Source organism: Mesocricetus auratus, unplaced genomic scaffold, assembly GCF_017639785.1.
Source record: "Mesocricetus auratus isolate SY011 unplaced genomic scaffold, BCM_Maur_2.0 Super-Scaffold_100003, whole genome shotgun sequence".
NCBI classification, from domain to species: Eukaryota; Metazoa; Chordata; class Mammalia; order Rodentia; family Cricetidae; genus Mesocricetus; species Mesocricetus auratus.
Genome location: NW_024429188.1, coordinates 106,189,535 through 106,206,776, shown reverse-complemented (window position 1 = coordinate 106,206,776; position 17,242 = coordinate 106,189,535). Strand labels below are relative to the sequence as shown.

General features: G+C 38.8%; 1 protein-coding gene across 1 annotated transcript in view; it reads right to left on the bottom strand.

The window, feature by feature from the left end:
- The window catches only part of F9 (coagulation factor IX), a 31,942-nt gene extending 19,552 nt beyond the window's left edge, over nucleotides 1-12,390 (bottom strand). Inside the window, exons 1-3 of the mRNA XM_040743912.1 lie at nucleotides 12,312-12,390; nucleotides 2,326-2,489; nucleotides 1,879-1,903 (exon numbers count right to left, since the gene is read on the bottom strand). Of these exons, the coding sequence (XP_040599846.1) occupies nucleotides 1,879-1,903; nucleotides 2,326-2,489; nucleotides 12,312-12,378 (256 nt within the window). The 5' untranslated portion in view covers nucleotides 12,379-12,390. The remainder of the gene's footprint in view (nucleotides 1-1,878; nucleotides 1,904-2,325; nucleotides 2,490-12,311) is intronic.
- Between the last annotated feature and the right edge of the window lie 4,852 nt (nucleotides 12,391-17,242).

Below are 17,242 nucleotides of genomic sequence, written 5' to 3'. Positions count from 1 at the left end.
ATATCATCCGGGGCAGGGCCTAGGCCCTCCCTCATGTGTCCAGGCTGAGAGAGCATCCTGATTATTATTGTTAAATATACATACATACATACATACATTTTGTTAAATATACATACATACATATATACATATCCATGAAAAATATTTAACTACAACCTACTAGGCCCTGTTTTGTACTTTGTGTGTGTCTGATTTCAGGGTTGTTGAAGTCATGGATCTTAAAAGAGAATCTACTACTGACCCTTTGCTAGACCAGAATAACTCCTAACTACACTCTAAATCCTATCCTGTAAGCGTAGCTACCACCCCTCATCAAAGAAGCCTTTCTGTGCAGCAAATGGGAACCATCCTAAAAACACCACTGGATAGAGTATAGAATCAAAAGATCATGGGGAGCCCAGCCTTCGTATATACATCTGCATCACAGTTCTTGCATTTTTGGCCCAGTGAGCATCACAGAAGAGGGCATGGAATGACTGTAAGGGCCAGAATACTAGAAAGTATACTGTGAAATAGTCTCTTCTAGAAAGGGCTGCATAAACAAGCTGAACAATGGCAATATCGATGGACATGCTAATGTGGAAGGGGAAACGTCTAACCCCTAGGCAAAGACTTACAGGCAACTGCTGGGGGGGGGGGGGGAGACAGAGAGAGAGTCAGAGACAGAGACAGAGACAGAGAGAGACAGAGACAGAGACAGAGAGAGACAGAGAGAGAGACAGAGAGAGACAGAGACAGAGAGAATTACGTCTCCAAGGATCATCCTTCTATATTGGTTATTGAATACAAAATGGTCAGTCCTGAAACCATATACCAAATATACACAAACAACAAAAATGATGGGTGATCTTCATAATAGCCACAAACAACATAAAATATCTCTGGGTAACTCTAGCCAAACAAGTGAAAGACCTGTATGACAAGAACTTTGAGTCATTAAAGAAAGAAATTAAAGAAGGTATCAGAAAAATGTAAAGATCTCCCTTGCTCTTGGATAGGTAGGATTAACATAGTAAAAATGTCAGTCTTGCCAAAAGCAATCTACAGATTCAACGTAATCCCCATTAAAATACTGTCACAGACCTTGGGAGGCAGCTATGCTTACCACTATACCACCAACGCCCAGCACAATTCTTCACAGACCTTGAAAGGACAATAGCTCAACTGTATATGGAAAAACAAAAAAAACCCAGGATAGCTCAAACAACTCTGTACAATAAAGGAACTTCCAGAGGCATCACCCTCCCTGACTTCAAGCTCTACCATAGAGCTATAGTAATGAAAACAGCTTGGTACTGGCACAAAAACAGACAGGTAGATAAGGGATACCTAACCAATAGTTAAAAAAAAAAATAGATCAGAACACAAGTGTCTAAAATGGCAGAGCTACCAGGGAGCAGGTTCAAGTATTAATACCGATAAAGGGAGGACTCACTGAGTTAGCAGAATTTGGACAAAGGCCCTGAGCAAGGTAAGGAAGTGAGTCTAGCAGAAACTTAGAAGAGTCAGTGACCAGGGATAGCCATATAACTCCTCTAACATGGGAACACTGCTAAGAAGTGCAGGGATTCCCTTTGTGGAAAGAGGAGAGTAGTAGTAGAGGCAGTCAGAAGGGCAACAGGATGGCAAGTCAAGACATGGAGGGCATTGGAGACCATCCCAGTGATGAGGATTTAACATAGTAAACATTGCCAGTTACCACCTTTAACTCCACCAAAGGCAGCAAACTTCCATTCAGCTCTGAGATTCAATTGTTTTTCCTTCTTTCTGCATTTGGAGATTTTTTTCAGAGACTTTAAAACCTCTACTTACATAGCAAAAAAAGCACAATTCTTAAATGTCTCATATAGCAGCTAGGAAATAAAATGAATTGCTTACCAACATACTGCTTCCAAAATTCAGTCTGTAAGAAAAAAGAAGACAATTTAATGATAGTGTTTAAAATATTTTGGTGCGGATTCTTTTTCTTTTATAACATGTATGATATAATATTCACTGATATTTTAAGATTTCAAACACAAGTTTCTTTAAAAAATGATTTAAGAATAGTTTTCGTTTTGTTTTATGTGTATGGGTATTCCACCTGCACGTATACATGCACCATGTGTGTGCAGTACTCACAGAGGCCAGAAGAGGGTGTTAGAACTCCTAGAACTGTAGTTAGAGATGTTTGTGAGCTTCCATGTGGATGCTTGGAATCTAACCGGTGTCCTTTGGAAGAGGACACTGAGCCATCTTTCTATTCCCTCAGTCCTTTTTCAAAAATGAAGGTTTCCATCTTTTGCTTTGGGATATATTGCTCTGTAATGATGTGGGTATACTCACAGTTTTTTCAGTGTTTTCAAAAACTTCTCGTGCTTCTTCAAAACTACACCTTTCTTCTATACACTCTCTCTCAAGGTTTCCTTGAACAAACTCTTCCAGCTTCCCTGAATTATATCTTTTTGGACGGATAAGAATTTTGGTGGCATTTTCACGATCAAGGAAAACTGAAATTGAAAAGAACCTTTCTTTAGATTTAGAAAAAAGAAAACATTCTGAAAATGAGTATGCCTCTTAAGAAAAAGTTTGTTTTCAATCCTTGTAATTCTACAGCTAATTTCTCTTTGATGTTCTCACAGTACTGTATATACATTGAGATTTTGAAATAAAATTCAATTTTACTTTTAGTCAATAGAACTCCAATAATAAAAGGTCACATTTTCAGCCGTACTTGTATTTAACTTTGGATGAAAAAGAAAGTTCTTAAATAAGCAGTTCACACTTTGTCATTACTTGAAAATAGCTCAGTGCAGGGTCCTTGCAAGGTGATCCATCATCACCCTGGCTGGGCTGTTTTCAGGACATTGTCTCCCAGTGACTTTGTAACAAATATCTCATGAAGAACAGAGGCCCTGTTCTTATTTGTTTTGATTTGTTTTTGTTTTGAGAGATAGATAGATAGATATAGATAGATAGATAGACATACAGACAGATAGATAGACAACATCTTTTATATGAAAACATATGAACAACAACAAGAACAACAATAACAAAATCTCAACTGTAGGCCAACTGCAAATGTGAGTCCAGTGCCTGTCATGGGATAGTGAGAACGAATCATACCATAATTGTTTTATCTTCAGGCTCAAGACGCCTTTAGTTGGTATATAAATACCAGTGATCCAAGCATTTCCCTGAAATTCATCGTGTGGTTTCTTTTAGGTATCCAAGCATTTCCCTGAAATTTATCGTGTGGTTTCCTTTAGGTATGATGGCCTATTTTGTAGGACACTTCCGCTTTTTTGAGGATTGAAGGTTTTGAATTTTCTGCCTTCTTCCCTTTCCTTCTCCTTGCCTCTTCCTCTTTGTATCTATTTTGGACTCTCTGTCTCTCTCCCTCTGCACGCATACCTGTGTATGCATATGTATGTGTATATGGTTACATATGTTTATGTATGTATGTTATCAATAGCAGAAATCCGAAAAGCTGCTTGGAGTTGTTCCTTTTCTAAACAGACCAACAATAATGGGGCTGGAGTGATTGCTCAGTGGTGATCTCACAGAAGATCTGGGTTTAATTCCCAGTACTCAACATCAGGTGGCATGCAACTCCAGTACCAGGGGATGGGATGTCCTCTGGCCTCCAACACATGTGGTGCACAAATCTCATATGCATGTACATAGATAAAAATAATAAATAAATGTTCAATAGAACATTTCTGTAGTGATAATATTTCTAACTGAGCTCTCTAGGACATTTAGTACTACTTTCTCATTAACTCAAAAGGGAGGAAGAAATGGAACTTTATTACCTTGTTATTGCGATAGCTCTTTCCTTTATCGAACATTCTAGTCCACTGACATCCTTGCCATCTGAACCCCTTTGAGAACACTTTCCCATTCCCTAAATTTACTTTAAGTATCTTCCTATTATTCTGCCCTTGCCAACTTTCCCAATTCATTCCATTGCTTGTGAGTGCTTAGCTTGCTAGGCAGTCTCAATGAGGCAGGTGTGTATATCACCAAGTTGCCTATGGGTACCTTTGTGTATTATATCTCAGTTACCATAGCAATCCACCTGCTTGGTTCAAGTCACTCCTATAGAACATCTATGATGGTGCTGATTTATTGTGTGGAGGAATGAAAAAACAAGGTTTGTAATCTGATTGTACAGTGTTTGAATCATGAATCTGACTCTTAATGACTGTGTGAACACGAACAAGTCATATAATGTCTGGACCTAACTTTCCAAAATGTAAATAAGATGGGTGAACAGCAGAGTAAGGATGTGTACCTCATCATCATGTTGACAGGATCTTTGAGATAAATTATAAGCCACTGTTTCCCTGGTTACTAACTTTCCCCCCAAGTTTCTCAGGCTTGTCCCCTTTTCTTTTTCTCTTCGTTTTCTCCCTTCTCCAGCTCTTCTATGCACTTTGTAGTGCCTTTACTTCCTTCCTGCCCTGTGTGCAAGGAAATTACCATCGTCACGTCGTTATTGGTAGTAATCTGGTAAAGAATCCTTTTGACTTCGTGCATTTCCTGACTGCTCCTTGTCACACAATAGAGGATCAGCCTAGATTTAGAGGCAGAAATCAGATTACAGACCCTGTGCTGTGCTGGTATCATCATGCTGTACTCAACGCTTCAAATACTCCATATATGTTTCCTAAGCCTTTCATATGGATGTGGCTATTGGATCATTTCAGCTTGACTTCATTATTATTACTTCAATTGTCCATCTTCTCTTTATGGCTAGTGTCCAGGTTCTGATCTTTTTTTCCCTTTGGTTGATTGCTAGAGACTTAAGGTTGGACTTGCTAGCCTGGAGCCTCATCTGGCCCAGCCTCCCTCACCAGATTGCGCATTATAAATTATGACACAGTGAGTGGTGTGATTCTTACACTTAACACGTGTTACACTTCCACATTGTTTTCTACTGTTCAATCTCCTTAGTTTAGGGCCCCTTTAAAATGTATTAGATGATCTGACCTACCCCATTCTCTTGCCTTACTTCTAACAGTCAATATTCAAACCAGACAGGGCAACTGTAATATTTACATTATTGTGGGTGTGACTCTTTTTGTGTGAGGGCTACTAGCTAATAGGCTCGACCAGAAAAAGAAGTCACCTCGCCATATAATAATCAAAACATCAAACCTACAGAGTAAAGAGAAAATATTAAGAGCAGCTAAAGAAAAAGGCCAAGTAACATACAAAGGCAGGCCTATCCGAATTACACCTGACTTCTCAATGGAATCTATGAAAGCCAGAAGATCCTGGACAGATGTCCTACAAACGTTAAGGGAACAAGGATGCCAGCCCAGACTACTATATCCAGCAAAGCTCTCAATTACCATAGATGGAGAAAACAAAATATTCCATGAGAAAGCCAGATTTAAACAATACGTATCCATGAATCCAGCTCTACAGAAAATGCTAGAAGGAAAACCTAGAGCCAAGGAAGATAACTACATTCACAAAGACACAGGCAATATATAATGACACTTTACAAAACAACAAAAGAAAAAGGGAGGAGAAGCTACACAAAATAACTTCACTAACAATAAATCAAGCACAAGCAAGGATCACCAATCAATGGTCATTAATATCCCTCAATGTCAACGGCCTCAACTTGCCTATAAAAAGACACAGACTAGCAGAATGGATACGAAGACAGAACCCTTCCTTCTGCTGCATACAAGAAACACATCTCAACATCAAAGACAGACGTTATCTCAGAGTAAAGGGTTGGGAAAAGATCTTCCAATCAAACGGTCCCAAGAAACAAGCGGGTGTAGCAATCCTAATATCTAACAAATTAGACTTCAAATTAAAATCAATCAAAAGAGATGAAGAAGGACACTTCATATTCATCAAAGGAAAAATACATCAAGACGAAGTCTCAATTTTAAACATCTACACCCCAAATACAAAGGCACCTACATTCGTGAAAGAAACATTACTAAAGCTCAAAATGCACATAAAATCTCACACACTAATAGTAGGAGACTTCAACACTCCACTCTCACCGCTAGACAGGACCTCCAGACAGAAACTTAACAAAGAAACAAAAGAACTAATAGAAGTTATGACCCAACTGGGTTTAACAGACATCTATAGAACATTCCACCCAAATACAAAGGGATATACCTTCTTCTCGGCACCACATGGAACCTTCTCTAAAATTGACCACATAATAGGAAACATAGCAAATCTCCACAGATACAAAAAATTGGAATAACCCCCTGCATCTTATCAGACCACCATGCATTAACATTAGAATTCAACAATAACACAAATCGCAGAAACCCTACAAACTCATGGAGATTGAACAATGCACAATTGCACCATCCCTGGGTAAAGGAACAAATAAAAAAAAGAAATTAAAGACTTCCTCCCTCGATTTCAATGAGAATGAAGACACAACATACACAAACTTATGGGACACTTTGAAAGCAGTGCTGAGAGGAAAGTTTATAGCACTAAGTGCCCACATGAAAAAACTGGAGAACAGTCATACTAGAGAATTAATAGCACAGCTGAATGTTCTAGAACAAAAAGAAGCAAACTCCCCCCAGGAGGAGCAGACGCCAGGAAATAATCAAATTGAGGGCTGAAATCAATCAAGTAGAAACCAGAAAAACACTGAGAAGAATCAATGAAACAAAGAGTTGGTTCTTTGAGAAAATCAACAAAATAGATAAACCTCTGTCCAAACTAACCAAAAGACAGAGGGAGAGCATGCTAATTAACAAAATCAAGGATGAAAAAGGGGACATAACAACAGACTCTGGGGAAATCCAGAGAATCATCAGGGCATACTTTGAAAATCTGTACTCCACAAAATTTGAAAATTTAAAGGAAATGGACAATTTCCTGGATAGATATCACTTGCCAAAACTAAATCAAGAACAGATAAACAATCTAAACAGACCTATAACCCCTAATGAAATAGAAGCAGTCATCAAAAGTCTCCCAAACAAAAAAAGCCCAGGCCCAGATGGCTTCAGTGCAGAATTCTACCAGAAATTCAAAGAAGAGCTAATTCCAATACTCCTCAAAGTATTCCACACAATAGAAGCAGGAGGCTCACTGCCAATCTCTTTTTACGAGGCTACAATTACCTTGATACCCAAGCCACACAAAGACACAACTAAGAAAGAGAACTATAGACCAATTTCCCTCATGAACATTGACGCAAAAATACTCAATAAAATACTCGCAAACCGGATTCAAGAACACATCAGAAAAATCATCCACCATGATCAAGTAGGCTTCATCCCAGGAATACAGGGATGGTTCAACATTAGAAAATCTATCAATGTAATCCACCATATTAACAATCTGCGAAAGAAAAACCACATGATCATCTCACTAGATGCTGAAAAAGCCTTTGACAAAATCCAGCACCCCTTCATGATAAAGGTCCTAGAGAGATCAGGGATAACAGGAACGTACCTGAATATAATAAAAGCAATATACAGTAAACCAACAGCTAACATCAAACTAAATGGAGAGAAACTCAAAGCAATTCCTCTAAAATCAGGAACAAGACAAGGCTGTCCACTCTCTTCATATCTCTTCAATATTGTACTTGAAGTTCTAGCTACAGCAATAAGACAACAAAAGGAGATAAAGGGGATACAAATAGGAAAAGAAGAAGTCAAACTTTCACTTTTTGCATATGATATGATAGTTTACATAAGTGACCCAAAAAACTCCGCAAGGTTACTCCTAGAGCTGATAAACACCTTCAGCAATGTGGCAGGATACAAGGTAAACTAAAAAAAAAATCAGTGGCCCTATTATATACAGATGATGAAGTGACTGAGAAAGAAATCAGAGAAACATCACCCTTTACAATAGCCAAAAACAGCATCAAATATCTGGGGATAATGTTAACCAAGGAAGTTAAAGACCTGTATATCAAGAACTTTGTGTCTTTAAAGAAAGAAATCAAAGAAGATACCAGAAAATGGAAAGATCTCCCATGCTCTTGGATCGATAGGATCAACATAATAAAAATGGCAATCTTGCCAAAAGCAGTCTACAGATTCAATGCAATCCCTATCAAAATTCCATCACAATTCTTCAAGGACTGGAAAGAACATTAATCAACTTTATATGGAAAAACAAAAGGCCCAGGATAGCCAAAACATCCCTATACAATAAAGCAACTTCAGGAGGCATCACCATACCTGACTTCAAGCTCTATTATAGAGCTATAGTCCTGAAAACAGCTTGGTATTGGCACAAAAATAGGCAGGTAGACCAATGGAACCGAATTGAAAGCCCTAATTTTAACCCACACACCTATGAACACTTGATTTTTGACAAAGAAGCTAAAACTGTACAATGGAAAAAAAGAAAGCATCTTCAACAAATGGTGCTGGCATAACTGGGTACTGGTATGCAGAAGACTGCAGATAGATCCACGTTTATTGCCTTGTACAAAACTTAAGTCCAAATGGATCAAAGATCTCAACATAAATCCAGCCACACTGAAACTTTTAGAAGAGAAAGTGGGAGATACTCTTCAACGAGTTGGTACAGGAGACCACTTCCTAAACATAACACCAGTGGCACAGGCACTGAGATCGACAATTAACAAATGGGACCTTCTGAAACTAAAAAGCTTCTGTAAGGCAAAGGACATAGTCAAAAAGACAAAAAGGCAGGCCACAGAATGGGAAAAGATATTCACTAACCCTACATCTGACAGAGGGCTAATCTCCAAAATTTACAAAGAACTCAAGTCTCCAAAACACCAAAGGATCCACTTGAAAGGTGGGGTACAGAGCTAAATAGAGAATTCTCAGTAGAGGAGGCTAAAATGGCCAAGAGACACTTAAGAAAGTGCTCAACATCCTTAGCCATCAGGGAAATGCAAATCAAAACAACTCTGAGATACCATCTTACTCCTGTCAGAATGGCTAGAATCAAAAACACCGAAGACAATTTATGCTGGAGAGGATGTGGAGAGAGAGGAACACTCCTCCACTGCTGGTGGGAGTGCCGACTCATACAGCCTCTTTGGAAATCAGTATGGAGATTCCTCAGGAAAATGGGAATTAATCTACCACTAGACCCAGCAATTCCACTCTTAGGCATATATCCAAATGAGGCAAGTTCATACAACAAGGGCATCTGCTCCACTATGTTCATAGCAGCATTATTTGTAATAGCCAGAACCTGGAAGCAACCTAGATGCCCCTCAACTGAAGAGTGGATAGAGAAAATGTGGTACATTTACACAATGGAGTATTACTCAGCAGAAAAAAACAATGGAATCTTGAAATTCGCAGGGAAATGGATAGCACTGGAAGAAACCATCCTGAGTGAGGTAACCCAGTTGCAAAAAGACAAACATGGTATGTACTCACTCATATATGGATTTTAGACATGGATCAGGATAGTGCCAGTCTGCACTTCCACTGATAGAGAGTCTGGGAAACAGGAAAGAACCTAAAAGATATGCATATATGCATAGTACCCAAGAGAAGAGGATGGAGACAAGATCCCCTGAATGGATGGGGAACACGGCGAGGGGTGGGGGGGGGGAGTGGGACCTGGGAAGAAGAGAGGGGGTGAAGAGGAAGAGAGTTGGTCATGGGGGAACAGGAAGTTGAGGGGGTGGGGGTAGAATAGGGGGAAGAGGGAATCATAGGTTCGAATACAGATCAGGCACCAGAGTGACCTCGAGTGATCTAAAGGGATAACACCAATTGGCAAGCTAAGCAATAGTGGAGAGACCACCTCGAATGCCCATTCCTGATAATGAACTTGATGTCTATAACCATCCGGGAGCCTTCATCCTGTGACTGATGGAAGCAGAGGCAAACACACAATTAATCACTGAACTGAACCCAAGGAACCCAGTGACAGAGAGAGAGGAGTGATGAGCAAATTGGCAAAGAATGGGCTGGCTAAACCAGCTGATCTGAACAGGGGAGAGCTCTTGGACCCCAGACAGACAGTGGGGAGGCCAGCATTGGACTGATCTGGACCCCCCCAAATGTGAGTGTCAGCGAGAAGGCCTGGGCAACCTATGGGGCCCTGAGCTGTGGATCAGTGTCTATCCCTGGTATACAAACAGTCTTCGTGTGCCTATAGCACAAAGAGGGATGCTCTCTCAGCCTGGACTCTTAGGGGAGTGCCTGGACCCTACCCAGAGTAAAATGACAGACTCTAGATATCCCCTATGTGGAAGGATTTGGCAATAGGGTGGGAGGGTGGGGGGGAAGGGGAGTGCGGGAGGAGGGGAGGAAGAGGGAACTGGGATTGACATGTAAAACAAGCTATTTAAAATTAAAATAAAAAATGATAAAAAATTCCAAAATTAAAAACAAAGCATAAAAAACAAAAAAATACTCACATTAGTTATTGTTTTTATTGTTCTCAGTATTTGATTATATATACATATATATAATATATGATATTATACACACACGTGTGGGGGGTGTGTGGATGGGTGATGTATGTGCCTTGGGTAGTTTTTATATCAATTCGACACAAGCTAGCGTCATTTTGGAAGAGGGAACCTCTTTTGTAAATATATCCCCATCAAATTGGTCTGTGAGCAAGCCTGTGGTACATTTTCTTGGTTGATGATTGATGCAGGAGGGCCAGGCTCACTGTGGGCTGTGCTACCCCTGTGCTAGTAGTATTGGGTTGTGTAAGAAAGCAGGCTGGGCAAGCCTCGAGGAACAAGATAGTCACAGTCCCAGGCACTGCAACAGTAATGTACTCATATCTGAATGCACGAAAGACAGTTTCAATCCATATACTCTGGAAAGCCAAATTTGTTTCACAGACTAAGTCTGATTTCCCATTCTAAATTGGCACACTAAAGCACTAGTCATGAACATTCAGCATTTCCTTTTTGAAGCCCGTGACAGTTAAACAGGAGACAGCACTACAAGAATACTGTCTACCCCAGGAATATTTCCCTGGCTCTCTGACCACAGTGACTCTAAAATCCTGTTGCTTTTCTTCTCGATATCGTGTGAGGATAATATACTTAACATCTCTTTAGGATTATCTCTAGTAATTATTGCCCCAGCTCTGAAATCTTGATTCTTCTGTTATTTTACCATCATCCAAGGTCTTGTGTGGGGGCTTGGGTAACAGTCCTCTGACGCCTGCCATCTCCTTGCCACTAATTTATAAGAAAATGCTTGGCTCTTTTGTCCTCATACAGGTCAATCTGGTGCAGTATGTTGAGTAACCTGACTCTATGATCCACACGATGACTTTTCCAACATGTATTTTCCTCTCTTCGTCTCCCTACTTTGCTAGAGCAGTTTAACCTTTGCATTTTCATGTCGTCACTTCAGCCTTTTAGTCTCGTTCCACAGTTGACATCATGTCTGGAGTGGGAACCCGCAGAGCAGCCTGTTTTCTGGGGATGTTCAGGGTTAGCACCCTTGATCCTGACGCTGTCAGCCGCTGGAGTTGATTTTAGGAGGTTGACAAGTAAGTGTGATAAATGTGTCCCGAGTGAGCAGGCTGTTTGTCTAAATGCAGTAAGTTTGTTCCTGTGTGCCTTTTCTTGGGGAGTAAAGTTGCTGCTGCCGGACAAAGGAAAGCAAACAAAACCCCAATGTGTTGTCCTTTGCATGAACGGAGGTCCTATTCTTTCTAGCCATTTGTATACTTGCGTTGTCCCCTAGGCAAGTCTCTGAGTACTAGGGTTCTCTAAACAACAGCTCTGAGATGTGTGGACTCACAAAGGAGTTGATTTATTCTCACTCATGTAAAAGCTTTCCTGACAGATAAGTTAATAAAGGTTAATCTTCCAATTTTAACTGAGAAATTGAATTGTACATATATACTTTTATACATTATACCTGTGTCTCACTATCTAGTTCTAAAAGGTTAAAACACACGTATATTCAAGGGATACTTTTTATGTAAATAAGACCATTGTGGTTTTGATGTTTCCCGTTTTGATTTCAAGGTGGTGAGTCTAAAATCCCAAAATAACATGCTTTCCTGTCTGTAATTTCTTTGTTAAGACATTTTCCCACTTTCAATTTTTTTAAACCAATGACACAGAAATTTTAAGAGCAATTATATTGTCAAATCGTAAGAATAACTATCTATTAAATCAAAATGCACCACAAGCACTATAAATCTGGTTCCTTTTAAAATGAAGAAGGCGAAGTTACTAGGGAACCAGTGTTTGCCAACTGACATGTTGCCCGCTAGAATCTAAGCTAGAGCATCAAATCACGGAATCTTGGTTTCATTGAAAATGGCGGTTCTAAATGTTTCTGTATCTAAAAGAGAAGCATATTCAATGTAGCATTGAAAAGGAAACACACCTGCACATTCAGCACCGAGTAGATATCCCAAAAGGAAGACAGTGATGAGGCCTGGTGATTCTGCCATGATGGTGTTCAGGTGCTGCCTGACCTTTGCGACTACATTGTGCAAGTGTCAGGGCTAATCAATCATTCCAAAGTACAAGCTGAACTGGATTTGCTTCTGGGAAATTCCTGCCTCTATCCCTCAGTGGGCCTTTCGGTTATTTCCAGTGGTTTCTTAGATCAAGTGAAGAGAATGAGCAGGGCTCATCACTAAATTGCACCTTGGGCTTTCTGGGCTTCTGTCGCTGGGGTAGGGCTACAGTTGTGCTGGCAGCAAAGCTTATCAGTAGGAGCTCATTTTATCTTTGTCAAAGAGAAATGATATAGGGTTTAAAGATAAAAAGGGAGCCCCATTATTTGATCCTTTATTTTAAAATATCTTAAAAGATGTTCATAAACTGAAATTATAAATTATAAATTTGAAGTATCTGTTATGTATTCCATTGTAATCCAGAATTTAAATCTTTCTTGTGCCATGTGCCAATATAATGACACATATAGACACTGTCTCTGAACATGTGTATATGTACATGTGTATGCATCTATACCCATGGATATATAGAAATATACATGTGTACCTATATAATAGCAAAAAAAATCCCCATCAAAATTCCAACACAATTCTTCACACATCTTGATAGGGCAATTTTCAGCTTCATATGGAAACACACACACACACACACACACACACACACACAAACAACTCAGGTTAGCTAAAACAATCCAATCCTTAATAATAAAAGAGTTGCTTAAGGTACCACCATCTCTGACTTCAAATTGTACTAAAGAGCTGTAGTAATAAAACAGTGTGGTATTGGTATAAAAATAGACATGTCAACCAATGAAATCAAAGACCCAGACATAAATCCATACACCTATGAATGCTTTGTTTTTGATAAAGAAGCCAAAAATACACATTGGAAAAAAGACAGCCTCTTCAAAAAAGAATCCAAATAGATCCATACCACCCTACACAGTACCCAACTTCATATTGATGAAGATGCCAGGTGGTGGTGGCGCACGCCTTTAATCTCAGCACTCAGGAGGCAGAGACAGGCGGATCTCTGTGAGTTCGAGGCCAGCCTGGTCTACAAAGCTACACAGAGAAACACTGTCTCAAAACAAAAACAAAAAACAAAAAAAAACAAACCAAAACAACAACAACAATACAAAAGAAGAATGTATAAAGCAAATGTCGTTCATCTACACAATGGAATATAACTCAACCATTAAAAATGAAATTAATGAATTTTGCATGTAAATGGATGGATCTAGAATGAAATCACCCTGAGTGAGGTAGCCCAGACCCAGAAAGACAAATATGGTATATATTCACTTACATGTGCATATTAGCTGTTATATCACTTCTATACTCATAGATCAGTGTCTTGCTCAGCCATCATCAGTGTAGAGCTTCCTCCTGTAGCAGAAGGGAAAAATACAGAGACCCACAGGCAGACATTACACGGAGTGAGAGACCTTGGAACACTCAGCCCTAAGTGGGATGTCTTTAAATCCCTCCCCTCATAGTTCAAGGGGGCACTGTGTAATAGCAGGCAGAAAGAGTATAGGAGCCAGAGGGGCTGGCTTTTATTTCTGATAAATAAAAAAAATCTCAGATGACTATACTTCAATTTACCTGTATTTTTGTGGTATTTTTAGAAACTTAGTTTTATTTTATGTGTATGTATATTTTCTTGCGTGTATGTCTGTGCTCCTTGTGTGTGCAGTACCCCTGGAAGCCAGAAAAGGATATCAGAGTGCCGTTAGAACTGGAGTTACAGACAGTTGTAAGCTGTTATCTGGGTGCTGGGAATTGAACCGTGGTTCTCTATGGGAACAAGTGCTCTTAACTGCAGAGCCCTTGCTCCATCCAGCCTCATGTGGGAAATCTTAAATTGTATCATCTCTACTTTTTCTGTGTGGTAAACAGTCAGCAACCTTTCAAAGAAATTTTAAAATGAAGAAAGATCTGTTACGGTCAGGCACATATTTCCATTGTGGAGCTCTTCATGGATAGCACCAAAATCCAACCAGCTGTACTGTTTTCATCACTCTGAAAAGTTTTCATTGACGATTTTCATAGTGTAGGTGTCATGATGCATTTTCTCAGCTTGTGTTTATTTCAAAATGTCTCTGTTTTACCTTCATTTAAAAATATGATTTGGCTAGTTATAGTATATGGTTGAGAATGTTTCTCTGGTTGAGAACATTAAATAGTATTATCTTCCAGCATGTATTATTTCTGATGAGAAGGTGATAATAAGTATTTTTATCACATTTCCCCCCAAAACTGAGTAGAATAATATAAGGTGTTCTTGTGATTCATTGAGATTTGTGAATCTGTGGTTTGGTGTATTTTTCTTATTAAAATGTGGGAAAAATTTAGATAAATTATGAAAAATGGCAATCACTTGACAAAAATGTTTTCATTTATAAGAAACTGATTCTTTGCGTTTCTGTGGGGGGTGCATTCACCTGTTTATGCGAGTGTGGAGGCCAGAAGATGAATTCAGATATCCTCCACTGTTGCTTTTCTCCTTATTTTTTGAGATAGCCTTGCTCACAGAAGCTGGGTTCATTGATTTGGCTAGGTTAGCTGGCTAGTGAGCTCTGGGGATCTTCCTACCTCTGTCCCCAGCCCTCACCACTGTGATTACAGAAGCATGCCACTATGCCTGGCTTTTGCTTTATTGTCTTATTCTCTTGGGATTTCTTATATGTATTCAATGAAATAAGATGAGATATAGCCACCATTTCTCTATCCATGTCCTACCTCTCCCTGTATCTCAACTTTAGATCTTCTTCCAACTTTGTCTTCTTTTCTTTTAAAAACTATCCTACTAATTCCAACTACTGCTGTCCTTATGTGTATGGAGTTGGGAATTAATTATGTTTATGGATTGTGGGAAACCTTCCAGGAGGACTGCTTATTCATGTGGGTGAGCACTGGGATCTTATGATTGTGAGGCATCTCCACAACCCAAATCTGTCTTTTTCTTTCTTTTTTTTTTTGGTTTTACGAGACAGGGTTTCTCTGTATTGTTTTGGAGGCTGTCGGTCCAGCCCGGCCTCAAACTCACAGAGGTCCTCCTGCCTCTGCCTCCCAAGTACTGGGATTAAAAGCATGCACCACCACTGCATGGCCAAATCTGTCTTTCAAAATAGATAATTTTGCATTCTTTGCAGCACTAAATGAGACTTCCTCACCATACTTCCCCCCCGGGTACTGGGTGTTGTCAGTATTTTGGATTTTGGTCATTTTAAGAGATTTAGTGATACCTCATTGTTTAAATTTGAAATTCCCTAGTGACATGATGCCCAACATTTTTTTGCCATCTGCATACCTTTTGAGAAATGTGTCCTAAGGTACCTGTCCCATGCTTTAATGAGATTCTTTGTTTTCTTATTGTTGAATTTTAAGTTCTTTATTTTGGACAACAGACCCTGTTCAGATGTTTCTGTACAGGTGTCTTCTCCCATTCTCTGTCTTTTCTTTTACATTTACTTGGCAACATTTTTTTATTTAATGATTTTGTCTTAAGTATCACACGTAGAAAGTTATCCCCAAACCCTTGGGCATTTATATTTTCTTCTGTATTATCTTCTTGGAGTTTTGTAATTTGCATTTAAGTCTGTGGTCTTGAGATGGAATTTGTCAAGGGTATAAAGGTTTTTTTTTTGCATGTGATTGTTCACTTATTCAATCCTTTGTTGGAATGTTTGTTCCTTTGTCAAAGATCAGTTGACTGTATTATATAGAGCAGTTTCTAGGTTCCCTGTCTATTCCAGCGATCTATGTATGCATTCTTCCAAGGGTACTATACTTAATGATTGCTATAGCTTTATGGTAAGACTTATAATCCAGTAAATCAGCATTTGGCTTTTGCTTCCCTTTCTAGGTCTATTATGCTTCCATATAACCTTGATAATTAGTCTTTTGATAGCCACAAAATGACTTGCTATTGTTTTAAAATATGAATTGTAATGAATGTGTAGATTGTGTTGGGAAGTACTGACATCTTGACAATATTGAGTCTTAGCCATGAACATAGAATACCTCTATTCAATTCCTTGATTTCTTCCATCAGAGTTTAGAATTCTTCATTTAAGTCTTGTAACAATTTTGTTATTGTTATATTTAAGTATTTCATTTTGACGGTGTTAATCTGAATGGCATTTTGTGTTTTAAATGCCAAATTCTACTAATTTTCTGCTACTATGAGGGAAAGCAATTGACTTTTATATTTTTACCCTTGTGTCCTGCAACCTTGCTCTAATCACTAATAATTTACTCTGGGAGTTTTTGCTCCTAGGGTTTTAATTCACGTTTTCACATATTCAGTTTTACTAAGTAAGAATCCAATTGATTAAAGAATGGAAAGCAGGGCTTATTCTGGTTCACAGTTTGAGGAACAGATAGATTTCTATCATGGTGGGAAAGGCATGTTGCAGAGATTCAGCTGGGCATATTGCCTCAACAGTCAGGAAGAAAAGCCTAATTGATTTTTGCTCATTGATTTTGTGTTCTGGCCTTGCAGAATTCAATTATTAGTTACAGGAGAGTTTTTTGAAAGTTATTTGGAGTTATCAGCAGATAGGCATATTACTGGTAAATATTATTTATTTATTTCTAGTTTATATGCTACAGTTTATATGCTATTATATATTTTCTTGCTTGTTCATTAACCGGCTTGCCCACTACCATGTTGAATTATAATGGTGAGAGCAAAAAAATTCTTTGATTTTTCCTGTTCTTACTGGGGAGACTATTTAGTTTTTCTATAATAAGTATGATGTTACAGACTTTGGATATATTTGTATTTTTTTGATGTCATGCAATCAATACAATTATATTGTCTAACCTTTTCTGTGAGTTACTAAGG